This window comes from Kluyveromyces marxianus, chromosome 8, assembly GCF_001417885.1.
Source record: "Kluyveromyces marxianus DMKU3-1042 DNA, complete genome, chromosome 8".
Taxonomy (NCBI): Eukaryota; Fungi; Ascomycota; class Saccharomycetes; order Saccharomycetales; family Saccharomycetaceae; genus Kluyveromyces; species Kluyveromyces marxianus.
The window spans coordinates 181209-195773 of NC_036032.1; the positions used below are offsets into that span (position 1 = coordinate 181209).

At 47.3% G+C, this 14565-nt stretch overlaps 5 protein-coding genes and 3 non-coding genes across 8 annotated transcripts; 1 reads left to right on the forward strand and 7 right to left on the reverse strand.

The window, feature by feature from the left end:
• Nucleotides 1–443: 443 nt before the first annotated feature.
• Nucleotides 444–1388, forward strand: mcfL (mitochondrial substrate carrier family protein L; the record flags this gene model as incomplete). The annotated part of the gene is made up of 1 exon (XM_022821800.1): nucleotides 444–1388. One exon carries the CDS (start codon nucleotides 444–446, stop codon nucleotides 1386–1388), a length of 945 nt encoding a protein of 314 aa, XP_022678125.1.
• A 1524-nt stretch (nucleotides 1389–2912) lies between these two features.
• Nucleotides 2913–4075, reverse strand: SAG1 (Sag1p; the record flags this gene model as incomplete). The annotated part of the gene is made up of 2 exons (XM_022821801.1): nucleotides 2913–2954; nucleotides 3017–4075. The coding sequence occupies 2 exons, from the start codon at nucleotides 4073–4075 to the stop codon at nucleotides 2913–2915; spliced, it is 1101 nt and encodes a 366-aa protein (XP_022678126.1).
• A 1257-nt stretch (nucleotides 4076–5332) lies between these two features.
• Nucleotides 5333–5405, reverse strand: KLMA_R806. Its single transcript has one exon. It is a non-coding gene; the product is annotated as a tRNA-Lys (tRNA).
• A 488-nt stretch (nucleotides 5406–5893) lies between these two features.
• KLMA_R807 lies at nucleotides 5894–5968 on the reverse strand. The gene has a single exon. It is a non-coding gene; the product is annotated as a tRNA-Lys (tRNA).
• Nucleotides 5969–6476: 508 nt separating this feature from the next.
• KLMA_R808 lies at nucleotides 6477–6551 on the reverse strand. The gene has a single exon. It is a non-coding gene; the product is annotated as a tRNA-Lys (tRNA).
• A 430-nt stretch (nucleotides 6552–6981) lies between these two features.
• On the reverse strand, nucleotides 6982–8748 carry HOL1 (Hol1p; the record flags this gene model as incomplete). The annotated part of the gene is made up of 1 exon (XM_022821802.1): nucleotides 6982–8748. One exon carries the CDS (start codon nucleotides 8746–8748, stop codon nucleotides 6982–6984), a length of 1767 nt encoding a protein of 588 aa, XP_022678127.1.
• Nucleotides 8749–9721: 973 nt separating this feature from the next.
• SSL1 (TFIIH/NER complex subunit SSL1) lies at nucleotides 9722–11383 on the reverse strand (the record flags this gene model as incomplete). Its single annotated transcript, XM_022821803.1, has 1 exon — nucleotides 9722–11383. The coding sequence occupies one exon, from the start codon at nucleotides 11381–11383 to the stop codon at nucleotides 9722–9724; it is 1662 nt and encodes a 553-aa protein (XP_022678128.1).
• A 234-nt stretch (nucleotides 11384–11617) lies between these two features.
• On the reverse strand, nucleotides 11618–14152 carry KLMA_80073 (uncharacterized protein; the record flags this gene model as incomplete). Its single annotated transcript, XM_022821804.1, has 1 exon — nucleotides 11618–14152. The coding sequence occupies one exon, from the start codon at nucleotides 14150–14152 to the stop codon at nucleotides 11618–11620; it is 2535 nt and encodes an 844-aa protein (XP_022678129.1).
• Between the last annotated feature and the right edge of the window lie 413 nt (nucleotides 14153–14565).

Sequence of the window (14565 nt, forward strand, 5' to 3'; positions counted from 1 at the left end):
AGCCTGATTCCGGCGGCCTGGTTTCTGTCTGGGGACCCTTGGGAGAGATGTGTATTATTACGTAATTTAGTATATATATATGACACACACTCTCGAAGGAGGAGTAGGAGGAGGAGGAGGAGGAACCCTCCAGGAAAACGGTATGACACCAATGGTAGAACGTGCCAGGCATGCGCTCAAGGGTACGGTGCCTTGGCAAACCGGAGTTTTGTACCTTCTCCATTCATCATGCCTGTTACGGCGAAAAAAAAATCAGTCATCGCCGGTATTCGCAGCAGAGCATAATGATTCAGAGGTATATAAAGAGTTGAAAAGACCAATTGTGTTGGGATTCACAGGGCTAGGGGACTCTTGGTGGCTGGCAGGTACATCAATTGATCAAGTTAGAAAGCTAGGACAAAATTACGGGGACTCTAGAACGGTGAGGTGAGTGTTAAGGAAAAATGTCTAAACCTAGTTCTTCTTCATCATCATCAGCTATTGTTCAACCAGTGAACTCGCTCATCTCCGATGAGACGTACTCGAGAATCATGGGATTCGTGGCCGGAGTGTTCAGTGGAGTAGCCAAGAATGCTGTGGGCCATCCGTTCGACACCATTAAGGTGCGTTTACAAACATCGCAAACTGAAGCCAAGACCAGATTTAGTGGGCCATTGGATTGCGTATACAAGACGTTCAAGACACAGGGTATCAGAGGGTTCTATCTGGGGTTCACCCCACCTTTGGTGGGCTGGATCATGATGGACTCGGTGATGTTGGGATGCTTACACAATTACAGGATGCTTCTACGTAAGTATGTGTATACGGAAGAAGAGAAGCTTCCGTTAAGCGGGTGCATTCTCTCTGGTGTGATGGCAGGCTGGTCTGTGTCATTTATTGCACCTCCAATCGAGTTAGCCAAGGCGAAGTTGCAAGTGCAGTACGACCAAACTACTACGAGATACAAGGGACCGCTCGATGTGATCAAGAAGGTTTATTCCCAGCAGGGTATTCGCGGACTTTACAAAGGGTTGATCTCGACGTTGATCTTTAGGACGCATTTCGTGTACTGGTGGGGGTCATACGAATTGCTAACCAGATGGTTTAGAGAGCATACCAACATGAGTGAGACTGCGATTAATTTCTGGGCAGGTGGGTTTAGTGCGTCGTTCGGGTTCTGGACCACTGCTTACCCAAGTGACGTGGTGAAACAAGTTGTGTTGTGTAACGACAAATACGATGGATCGTTCAAGTCGTGGAGAACTGCGGTGAAGGACATTTACCAGGCGAGAGGTGTGAAGGGTTTCTTCAAAGGTTTCGTGCCAAGTTTCTTGAGAAGTTTCCCTGCCAATGCCGCAGCGTTGGCTGCATTTGAGTTTGTGTTGAGAACGTCTGGTGCAAAGTCATAAGTCATATTCCCATCTTCATCATCATCATCATCATCATCATCATCATACCCCGGGGGTATGATATATACTATTATTCATGTTACATTAGAACATATATAAGCTTGTGTGTTTATTATATTATATTATACTATATTATATGGTTAAAGCGATACAAAAAGAGCTTTGGATCACTCGGAATGGCGTCAGGTTTACGTTTACAAGCGCCTTTACATTGCCAAGTATGAAAGGAAAATCGATACGATGGCGTGGAAGTAAGAAAGTCTATAGTTGTTACTTCCTTGGCCCTGGTATGTAACCATAGGCCCTGTTGATGATGGAGTGAACAGGTCTAGAGTTGGTGTGGTACTCGATGGAGTGGAAGTTGTTGTTGTTGCTAGCGTTGTCGATGACTTTGGTTCCACAGTTCCTGGGAATGGTGGTGCAGTTTGAACGCTTGGGTTTGTTTGCGATGGTGTGGTGGAAGATTGGCTGCTGCCACTTGAAGTTGTTTCCGTTGTGCTTGTTAAGTAGGTGGTTGTGATTGTCGTATCAGAACTCGTGATGGTAGTGACAACAGGACTAGTTGTGGAGGCAGTGGACGATACTTCTGAGCTGCTGCTGCTGCTGCTGCTGCTGGTAGTAGGTGGCACTTCTGAGCTGCTTGTGGTACTGCTACTGGTAGAGATACTGCTGCTGGTAGAGATACTGCTGCTAGTAGATGGAGTCTCTGTGCTGCTAGATGGTACTTCTGTGCTGCTAGTCACACTGCTAGTGGATGGAGTCTCTGTGCTGCTAGATGATACTTCTGTGCTGCTAGATGATACTTCTGTGCTGCTAGTCACACTGCTAGTGGATGGAGTCTCAGTGCTGCTAGATGGTACTTCTGTGCTGCTAGTCACACTGCTAGTGGATGGGGTTTCTGTGCTGCTACTCTCACTGCTAGTCACACTGCTGCTAGTAACTGAACACTCTGAACATGTAGCAGTACTTGTTGTATGAGAGGTCGAATATTGTGTAACGGTGGTATTAGATGGTGTTGGTGTTTCAGTAGTGGAAATGCTGCTAGAGCTAGCAGTGGTGCTAGTAGTGGAAATGCTGCTAGAGCTAGGAGTGGAACTAGGAGTGGTGCTAGAAGTGGTACTAGGAGTGGTGCTAGAAGTGGAACTAGAAGTGGAGCTAGGAGTGGAACTAGGAGTGGAACTAGAAGTGGTGCTAGGAGTGGAACTAGAAGTGGTGCTAGGAGTTGAGCTTGAGCTGGTGCTCGAACTTGAACTAGAACTAGTAGTAGTAGTAACCGAACTAGTACTGGAGCTAGCAGTAGAAACAGTTGAAGAACTGGTTGTGGATATGGTGCTGGTACTCGAACTGGAACTCAAAGTGCTCGAGGTACTGCTTTCTGTAGTGGAGCTAGAACTAGTGCTTGATGTTTCACTGCTTGATGATACTGGTGTAGAGGAAGATGGAGAGCATTGAGTTTCTGTACAGGTAACTGTTGAAACATCTGTGGAAGTACTAGGACTTGGAACAGTGCTTGAACTGCTGCTGCTAGAACTCGTAGTCGTACTTGTACTCGTAGTCGAACTCGAACTAGAGGCAGATGTGATAGTAGAGGAAGATGACGCCAAGCATTTGGATTCAGTACATGTAACGGTAGAAACATCTGTTGAAGTTGTTAATGTGGAAACCTGGGATTGAGGTGCAAGAGTTGTAATAGCTTCACCAGTATAGACTGCCTCAGTAATAATATAAACAGGCACGTAGTGGGTGCTAGTTGTGTAAGTCGAATTTTGTAAAGTATTGGTACATGTGTAATCGTAATAAACAGAGTTTCTTACCGTTGCAACGTCACTATCAAGACTTTGAAGGGCATTAACCCAAACACGATATTCTGGTTCCAGCTTATTCACAGTAATTTCAAGTTCATTATCGCCGCAAGATACAGTACCATCCAAGTTTTCATAATCAGTTGGGAATAACCAGTCGTTGTAATTTTTGGATTGATAGACTTGTACCGACGAGCAGTCAATCCCGTAGCCCTTGTTGTTGATGTCATATTGGATTTGTTGCTTAGCACCTAACACGTATCCATTGGGACACTTGAATCCCAAAAAGTATGACTCCAACGAACCATATGCAGTGGAACGTCCAGAAAAGTAGAAATCATTGGTTTCTGGATAAGCGTCTAGGTTGATGCTGGCTTCCAGATCGTTGAAAGAGATTTTACCCTCACCTGCTGAAAAGTACTTGGCATTGTTGATTTCTGGAGTGTATGCAGAACCACCATCGGATAAAACTAGAGTGGTCTTTAGAGATCCAGAAAGAGATTTGTAAGAGGAAAAATCAGTCAAAGCGTAGCATTGTAAAGTAGTGCTGTCGTATTTATATGCTGCCTGTTGTGGAGCATAACATTCAAAGACATTTTCATTATTGTCTAGGGTAACATTAAAAGAAGTGTCACCATCATTGAATTTGACTTTGTAAACATGAGGCATGCTGATACTGAAATAATCCTTAGCCTTGACATTAGAAGTATCATCAACAGACCAGTCCAGCGTAGCAACCCAGCCTTGGTGTGGGAAGGAGTTCGATCCGGGAGCGGCAACGACAGAAGGATTGGATAATTTGATGTTCGACGTAACATCTTTAGCAGAGGTTACCGAAACAAACGAAACGAATGCAAGGGTTTGTAAAAGAGAAAGCGTCACCATTGTTTCGTGTGTTTGTTAATAGTTAGTTTGTGTTGTTCTTGTTGACTGTTTGGATATTATTTTATTTGAATGTACTACTAAGCCCTGATCGAATGTGTCATAATAGATTCAAATTATGTCTCCATTAAATATGAATTTCATCCAACTTGTCAAGATAGTTTACAATTGTTTACAATTGTTTCGACAGTTTCAAACTAAAACCTGAATACACTAGTACTCTTCATCTTAATCTGGTAAATTGCACCAACGTTTGTTCATATGTGCATGTTGCTATTATTTCAACAGAACCCTTAGAATAAGGTACAAACAAGACTTCGAAATTTCATCCTAAAACAGGAAAAAAACAGATCTACCTTCCGTATTGATACTTATTTGTGCCCTGTAAACAAAACACTCTTCAATAGACAATGCTTATTTGCAAGGTTTCACAAGGTTTCACAGGGTTTCGTTGCATGGGCTCGAACAGGACGACGGCAAAAAAAAAAAAAAAAAAGCTAAAACCAAAACCAAAGAGAAGAGGAAGGTTGACGCTATGAGTTATACTGGGCCCTCTATTTGCTTCATTTTCCTTTTTTTTTTGGATACCTTCCCTTTTGCTTCTAGTTAAGGGTCCTTTGATTCAAAAACGGTTCTTTAGTTGACGAAAGAGGAAGGAGTTCTTATATACCAGATTTCTGGTTAAAGCAGCAGACGTTTCATCCTGGATCTCTCGAGCAATAGTTTACACAGTAGTATGCCTTTGTTCAATGGTCTAAAAGGGGAATATATGTTACTCTTTGGGGGCATATACGCCTTGTCGTGTAGATCAGTTTGTTAAAATTAACCAAAATTAATCAAAATTTGGGCTAAAGTCCAGACCCAAAAACCTAAAACCTTTGTTCAATGACACTCCATAATAGACAGAATAGGACTCTTTTTTTTTTTCTAGCCAAGAATAATGAATAACTGTGGGGGGGCGGCAGGGCCAGAAGTTAATTTATCTTTATCTCCATTGTTACAGTTCAGGGGAGATGAGATGAGGTGAGATTATATTGGTTTTTTCCTTTGCAAAATTGGGACTATTGGACAATTACTGGTACCAGGCCATATCATAGGATGTCATGGGTGTGGAAATGGTACAAACCAGTTGTTCAGGGCATCTCAATTGTCCAGGGGCATTAATATTTACTTGATTACACATATATTGTCATCTGAGCATTCTATTCTATTCTTTTTTTTTTTAAATAAAAAAAAAAAAATACCAAAGGGCAAAAAGAAAGCCCTGCGGGGGGCTCGAACCCCCAACCTTGAGATTAAGAGTCTCACGCGCTACCGATTGCGCCAGCAAGGCATATCTCTTGACAGCGGGGAGTATATCTTGAGCTATACTGGCTGGACGAGACCACGTGATACCAACACTTAACCAATCTGATCTACTATACAAATTAGAGCACTAGACTTGGGCAAGAACAGTCAACACAGAGTTAATAAACAAGATTGATTTATCAGGACTGATTCATCAGGTACCTGAAATAAAACGTGACTGTGGTAAAACTTGACTTTTTACACATGTTTTAAGAAGCGGACTTCTTTGTCCGTTTTCCTATTTTTCTATTTCCTGTTTTTTCCCTTATCTGATGGAATTCCGGATACTCGCTTGTATTGGTGCCCAAGTTTGGGTTGTTGTGGCACCTTTAGATCTGGGATCTGAGTTCTGAGATCTGAGATAAGACGGACATATGGCAAGCAGGAGAAGCCTTGGCTTCTGGAGAAACGTGCAGGCCAGTATTAAAAAAAAATAATAATAATAGTACGTAATAATACCAAAGGTAAAAAAGTAAGCCCTGCGGGGGGCTCGAACCCCCAACCTTGAGATTAAGAGTCTCACGCGCTACCGATTGCGCCAGCAAGGCTTATTTGTTGGAAAAGCAGTATTTTTGTGGGTATGTCGACGGCGCGTGGCACGTGGTGGGCCAAGCATTAGACAGGGGGCCCCAGTTGGGGCCAGTAGGTATTTGTTGAGACGGAGCATATTTATAGTAGGGTAACTACTAATGCAATAGGCGGCTAAGTATCCTAATGGATGATAGGGGATGTCACAGGGGGTGACATCACCATCAGATCTGGATTATTATATAAGGAGGCACTAGATCTAGGCAATGACGACCTTAACATAGTCATGCAAGATCCCCAGGTGCATCAACATACATTACTAGATATATAGCTAATAAACAACATGGATTCATCAGATACCAGAGATCTTGATTATAAGACACGTGACTGGAAATATACCCAATCACTACAGTATTCTATCTTTGTTGATTCCTTGAAGTATTTATTAATTTACCTTGTTGATTCCTTTAGGTATTTATTACCCGGGGGAGAAAAAAAAATAAAGTGAAACGCCCAAAGGGCAAAAAGAAAGCCCTGCGGGGGGCTCGAACCCCCAACCTTGAGATTAAGAGTCTCACGCGCTACCGATTGCGCCAGCAAGGCTTGTTTTTTTGGATGTTTTCCGGTGGCAAACGTGGGGTGTGGGAGTGCAGAGGAAGTCACGTGGGCATCAGCGAGTGACACAAGAGAGTGGACTTACTGAGTACTACTGACTACCACTTGGCACCACTTTGGGCCTAGCATAGGCCAACCATTCCCAAAACAAATAGTGAATATCCCTGGACAATTACACTTAATCTTACTTTTCCCCAGGGAAACATCATTTCCCCATTGAAAGCTAATATCTAACTTATAGTGTTGAAATGGGCAAGCAATAGGCTAGGTTTAGGCTCAAATGTACAAGTGATTAGGTGTATATGTATATAATAATAAATAAGTACTGGGCCAAAGCGGGAGTAGTTATCTAGGGGAAAAGTAAGTAAAATTAACATTAAAATTTGGAGTGGAGTAGAGTAGAGTGACAACAAAGCCACCTACAGACCTTCTCTGATGTCGATAGACTCGTTGTACCACTTTCTGGTCCACAATCTGATTCTCTTACCGTAAAAGTACATTGGGATGGCGAGGCAGGAGATACCGAAGGACAAGACCGCTAGCGCGATGTAGGTGTTCTGGGTACCGGAGGCGTCCAACCAGTAGGAGCAGGTGAAGGTGAAGATGCACGACATGTTGTTGTTGATGATTGCTGTGCAGACCATACCTTCGAGGACCATCTCTGGGTAGCAGTCCATCAAGTACGACATGGCGATGTCACCGGAGCAACCCCAGCCGAAACCGATGAAACCAAGTCCGATGTAGATCACTGGCCAGGACATTTCTTTTGCTGTACCGATACCGAACATTAAAAGCCCTGCGGGGCAGATGAGCGCAGCTGCGACGGTGAAGTATAGTCTGTACTCTGCCTCCTGGATACCGTTATTTCTGCGGGCCATCCATAGCACGAAGTAGTCACTGATGATACCGGCGTATAAACAGCCAATGACAGCTCCGATCAAGGTGGGCACGTTCATGATGGCGACACCGTAGTCCGAGTAGTTCCAGGGCGCGTCGTAGAAATCGTTGTCCTCAGTAGTCAAGTAGAAAGACAAGAGCACGTCCTGCATACCCCAGAACAAACCAGACAACCACACGGGGGGGAAGAGGAACATTCTCATGTTGAAAGCGATGTATTTGACGTACTGGCGGAAGCCGTAGCCCCTGAGGGCAGTTGATTTGGTGATGATTCTGATTCTTTGCCAGTACGGTTTCAAGGGTTCCTTGGAGCCGTCGATCAACTCCTCGCCGGTTTCATACACTTCTGGGGAGTTCTCACGCTTTCCTGGGAACCTGTTCTCCAATGAGGAGGGTAGTTTCTCCTTCTCTGGGAACTTCTCAACAAGACAGATCTTCTTCTCGGAACTGTCCACTTCGGCGTCGTTGTGGTAGCTGGAATCGTCCTCGACACCCTCGTAGCCCTTCTGGGACGCGAGCGGCGTCATGTACTGGGACCTATCGAAGTACGTCTCCTCGCACCCGAGCAGGATCCACACAAGCAACGCTCCCGAGATGATCGCAGCGCAGTACCCGACCCATCTGAACGACGTCAACCCGGAGATGTACCCCGCGATGAGGGGCCCCAAAAACGTACCGATCGACGTCGCCAAGATATACACCGTTAGCACGGACCCCAGCTGGTGCTGGAAGTAGATGTCTGTGAGCGACAACTGGACCTGTGCCTCGGCACAGGACTCGCTCATTCCGACGAAAAGCTGCGACCAGATGGTGTCTGCGGTTCTGGACGCACGGCCGAACCACACGGCACCTATGAGGCCGAACGCGGTACAGATCAAGTATGTGATTTTACGGCCGTACAAGTTAGCGAACGGGGCGAGGAATAGCGTGCCCCAGCCGATGCCCAGGAACAAGACACCTGCGCCTGTGTTCATCGAGTCGTACGAGATGTTGTATATTTCGTTGAGGGAGTCCTGGGCAGCGCCGGCGTCGTTGCTTGTTGCTGCAGTGAAAGCTGTGATGAAAGCCATGAGGGCGAAATGTGCGAGTTTGCGGTACTTTGACCAGTTGAGCGGGTCGTTGGGGGAGTCTGAGGGTTGTGGGAACAAGACGATGCCATGCTTGTCCTTCTTCAAGGCTGGGCCGTGGCCTAGGCCATGGCCCAGGCCACTCTCAAGCGACTCGCTATGGTAGATATTGAACGTGCCAGGAACAAAGTCCGGGTGGTGTCTGTTGGTGTACTGGTCCATGATATCTCCTGGTTGCTGTTTGGTGCTGGTACTGGCACTTGTCACTCTGTATATCCTGGGCCTACTTCCTTCCTTACTGCCTTATATAGAGGTGAAACGGGACCCAGCGCGTGTATCTATCTGTATCTGTGGGTATCTGTATCTCTATCTGTGGATACCTATCTCTATCTATCTCGCCGCTTACAGCGCTTGCCTCTGGACCGCTTGCGTCGTGCCAAGCCAGAGGTCATCAGAAACTCATCCATCATGCATCTCTCGAGCATATCAAACTGAAATTTCATTTTTCACGGCCCATTCTTTTTCCAGAGCGATTCTTTTTTTTTTTTTTCACTTTTCCAGCCAAATTTTTCACTTCTGTTTTGCAGCGTGGATTTTTCGTTTTCGTTTTCACTTCCAGGCGCTATCAGAGAGAGAGAGAGATTAGAGCACTATCTATGAGGCTTCTATGGCCCCCTCTATGAGGCCTCTTTATCAGTGGGTACTGGCTGGCCTATTAATGTCTGAGTAATGTCTAGGCAGCGTCTGAGTAACGTCTGGCCACTGCCTATGCCTGCCCTAGTAGGGCCTGTCCCATGGTATGCCCTGTTTAGTACTTCCCCAGTACTTCCCCAGTAGTTCCCTTGGGCCTCCCTTGGGCCTCCCCGGGGACTCGAACGGCCGCCTGCGATAAGAAAGAGGAGGCCTCCAGATACAGGAGATACAGGAGATAAGGAAGCCAAGAGGAGAAGCGGCGCATACTGATAGGCGAGCGATAGAGAAGCGAGGGATAGCGGTGGGTAAGCGAGACCAGACATTAAGCGAGTTGAGTCAGACTTCAGGCTGTGAAACAAGGTGTGCAGTGAGTCAGAATATCAAACTATGCAGCAAGCTGCATAGTTTGGTATATGACTTGGTGTAAGGCCTGCTGCATAGCTTGTGTTCATGCAGGGAATAGCAAGGGAACGGCTGGCGCCATTCCCTTGCGATTCCCTGCTCACATCGGCCTCGCCTCGCACCCCGGACAGTTGTGCAACGACTCATGGATGAACACGTCGCAGTCGATGCAAAAGTCCCGCGTGCACTCCTCGCACCGGTACCGGCTGCTCGTCAACAACTCGCCCGTCTTGTTGTTACGAAGCACCGGGAACCGACGCTGACACCCGAAACAGTGGCTCGTGGGGAAGGTGACACTGTCAGTGCCACTGACAGTGGTACTTGTACCACTGGCGGTGGTATTACCAGCGTCAGCGTCAGTTTTACCTGTAGTTTTACCTGTAGTAATTGTAGTAGTACCTGTAGTAGTAGCAGCAGCACCCCCACCACCCGCTGGCGCGGCTGGTGGGGTGGCTGGCACTGGCACCTCCTGGAACGTCTTCAACGGCATCAAATGATGGTACGACCGCGCCAAGTGCGTCGAAAGAATAAGCATCAAGTCGCAGCTCGGACACACCGTCGGAAGCGAACACACCTTCGTGTTGCAATTCGGACACACGTACCCACCGTGCACCAACCGCGAGTGGCACGCACAAAATGAAGGCGTCTCCTCAAACACCCGCGTAGGAAACCCCATCTTCACCAACGTAAACCCTTTGTTCACTTTACTAACGGGCAACGGCGTCACACACCCGGTAAGCAACTCCTTGAAATGATGGTCGTTCAATATCACCTCGTAGTACGACCCGTCCCCGTAATTCGTCTGCTTGCACAACTCTTTGCAAACAGCAACTTGCGCACTAAGACCAATCACCTTCGCACGAATGTTCTCATGAACCAACGACGCTATCGTCTGATGAATGTCCCCAGGGTCAGTGGTAGAAAGTGACCCAAAAACTATCAACACTTCTCGCGTACAATGCGCTGGAACGTGCAACAGCAACCCACGAGCCATCTCAAGCGCATTCTGCAAAGAAGCGTTCCCCTGCGAATCCTCCTTACGCAACTGTTTCAACGCATCAATGTGCTCCTGCGGATTACCACTCACCTGCGATATCAAATGCGCTAACCCATTCTTCATCACCACTATCCCAAGCTGCGAAATCGGATTCTGGTCAAAGTACTCGTGGATAAAATCAATCGCATACTGCACCGTCATCGCATACCGTGTAGGACGCAAATCTTTCTCCATCATCGCCTCGCTACAATCTAAAACAAGCACCAACGTACGGATGATCCCTCGCTGGTACGGCGTCACCGTCTTCTCCGCTGCTCGCTTCTTTCGAGCCTCCACTATACTAGCAACTAACGCTGCAATGTTCCCTTCTTCATCAACCTTCACAAGATCCCAACTCCGCTGGATATCGTCTTCCCACGCATACCCACCATTCGCACCTTGCAAGTTCGCATTAGAAAGCTTCTTCTTCTTCTTCATCTTCTTCTTGTCCAGTCTCTTCTTCTTGTTCAGCTTCTTCTCCTTCAACAGTCTCCTCGCCTCCACAATCTGGCTTGGCGTCTGGCCCCTTGGCTGACCACCAGTACCGTGCCGCTTCTTGAACTCAGAATTAACCCTGTCGTCCTCGTCCTCATCCTCTTCTTCCTCATCCTCTTCTTCTTCTTCTTCTTCTTCAGATTCCCTCAATGTCTTGATCCGAACATGCTTCTTACTGCTCACTCCAACAATCGCTTCTTCCTCGGAATCACTACCAATAACAGGTGCCATGTTTGCTCTAAATATTAATACTATCGGTTTCACCGGCTCTAATCGTGCCCCTGACGCCTCTACCCTCTTCCTCTTCCTCCACTACCCAACTCATCGCTTCAAAACCTTTAATACAATACGTCTTGGAATTTTTCACCTTTAAAGCTAAATATTATTCATGTCGGTCACGTGGTGTACACAGTGTATATAGAAGTATAGCTAGCTAACCTTATGTATAGAGGTAGTACAAATTGTCTACTCCCACCCCATTGGCGGCGTCTGCGCCGCATGGTCCCATCCCAACGGAACATCGCTCATGTAAAACTCAAGCGTGCCCCCTTGTCCAAACAACTCGTCGTGTCTGAACCAACTCCGGTTCAACCGTTCCCCATTCAACACTACTTCACGAATATAGTTGCTACGCACTATTCCACCGTCCTTGTACAAGTCGTGCGCCACAATGTGCACGTCAGGCACATTCGGCATCCTTTGGAGCACTACACGAGAAAACTTGGGACTCGTTAAAATGTATATATCTGTACCGGCAATCGGATAGAACCCATAGAGCGCAAACGTAAGCCATGCCTGCATCGCCCCGGCGTCAGAGTTCCCCGGTAGCCCATCGCACCCGCTCTTGAACTTAGTGTCAATGATCCAGTTCACTAGCTCAGACGTCTTGTCCTGCTTGTTGATGTACGTGTACAAGTACGGCGTGAGGAAACTCGGCTCGTTCCCAATGTCAACCACGTTCTCGTGGCCATTGAGCTTGTACATGTCGTCCAACCGCCTCTCAAACGTCTCCCGGGATCCAATGTATTCCAATAGCGTGCCCATGTCAAAGGGAACGGTCCAGCCGTACTCCACGGGCTTGCCCTCGTACTCGTCATCGCGCCAGTAACACCCGAAACATGAGAATGGATCGTACTTCTCACTGGCAAACGTACCGTCAGCGTTCCTTGGTTGCACAAACCCAGTGTAGTTATACTGCACATTCACGCTGCGTGCCTCAGGGTTCCATATGTTCCGCCAGTTCTTCGATCTCGCAAGGTACCGCTTGGCCAACTCGTTTTTGCCAAGCCCTTTGGCGACCATGTACAACGAAAAATCGTTGTACGAGTACTCCATCGTCCTGGTAACGCTTCTCGAGTAGTTTCTGGTCACGTACCCAAGCGATAGCCACTCTTTCAACGCACCACGCCCGAACTTGTTCGTAGAATCGTTCGCCATTGGGTCTTCCACGTACGGTGGTTCCACCTCGGCATTCGTGTACATCGCCTGGAACCCCTTCTCCCAGTCGATCCCCTCCGTGATGTTCTTCACAAACGCATCCGCCATCATCACATCGGAGTTGCTACCGCCCTGGGTCCGGCCAGACCGGTCCCCAGACCTCCCATCCGGCGTGAAACCTTCTTCTTCCCAGATGTTGATCAACGAACGCACCATCTCTGCGCCGTAATCCTGCGACATAATGTTGATCAACGGATGTAGACACCGGAACGTGTCCCATAACGTGAACCAGTCGTCGTAGTATGGCTCGTCGCCCTTCCAGGGCGCATCCGCGCCGCTTTTGTTCGAGGGCATCAAGTGCGTCCCATAGAGCGAATTGTACAACTTCGACACAAGGATCGGATCCTCTACACTCGTATCCAAGACCACCTTGTCGAAAACCTTGTCGTTCCACAGTGCCAAAGCATGCTCTACGGACCACGTCAAGTTGAACCTGGCTTCCTCCGTGGGGTAGTCGTTCAACAAGTTCTGCTTGGCAACTTTGAACCCGTTCCTTTTGCTAGAACTGATCCCAACATGGCTCTTTAACAACGTCGTACCCTCATCGAACTCAAACAAAACCCCAATGTCAGACACCCCGGTCCGCGAGTACATCGTCCGTAGCCCTGATAACTTCTTGCCGTTCCTAAAGGACACCACCCGGCGCGCTGGCTTGTCAAACTCACCATAAAAGCTGATCGTATAATCGCTGCGATCGGTCCATCCACCACCAATCGTCACACGTCCATGGTACGACTTCATATTCGAATCCACCTTGATGAACCCGCCCCGGAAATTCTGCGTCCACCACGGACGCCCGAAACAGTGCAAATGCTGCGACACGTTCACCATAACGATCGGCTTCTCACCTTCAACCTCTGGAAACGTGTACTGGTACAACCCGGACCGGTCCATCGACGAAAACTCAATCTCCACCCCATTCTCCAACGCAACATCGTAATACCCAACATGAGCTACATCTGCCCGACTCCGCTTGAACATTATGTGCTCAGAAACATCAACCTCCGCTGCACTTGAACCCATCATAGGCAACTGCGACACAATCCCATACGTAGGTGCCCCGCCAGTCCCTGACTCATGGAGCATAGACACCCCAACAACATCCCCATCGGGCTGCCACCCAGCATACGCATCCCCCTTCCTCGAATTAACAACATCAACCCCCATCTTGCACATGCTAAACGGAACTGCAGTCCCAGGAAACGTGTGCCCTTCAAACGTCCCATAAAACACATCTACCCATTTCACAAACCCATACTCTCCGCCAAACTGCTTCCCAAATCTACTACCGGGTTCCTTCCCATTCCCAGATTTCCCATAATACTCAATTCCTAATTCCAACTCCTCTGTCCGATCTTCTCCCTCATTCTGATGGTAATAGCTTTGTGTTATCTTCAATAAATCGTTCGACAAATGGTCGAGAATACCTTCTCTTAATATCACTAATCCTTGCACCAGCTGCACAACCAACCAGCCAATTAACAAAATCCAGTATCCATACATGTTATTAGACACTGTACCACCAAAATTTTGACCTGCTAGCCACTACACTGAACCACAATACCCACTTTCTCTATTCCTTTCTCAAGAGTGAATGGTAGATTCTCTTAATTTTTTCCATGTCGCTGCCTAAACTGTCGTACCTTTATGTCTGGTGAAATCTTCCAAGAAAAAAATTAAATTAATCTGACACACGGGTGTCAGTTTTAAATTGCCCACATGGCCCTGACATTGGCACAGGCATTGACAACTGGTGAAAAGGGTTTTCCGGAGCCAGAGTCCATTGAATTGGGCCCAGGGTCCGGTTTATTCCATGCTTTCCACTTTTTCCACCTTTGTTCTCTGTTAGTTGCCCTTTGGCGATGGGTTCCCATTGTGCAGTTCTTGCAGTTTCCCAACGCAAGAAGGATCCCGAT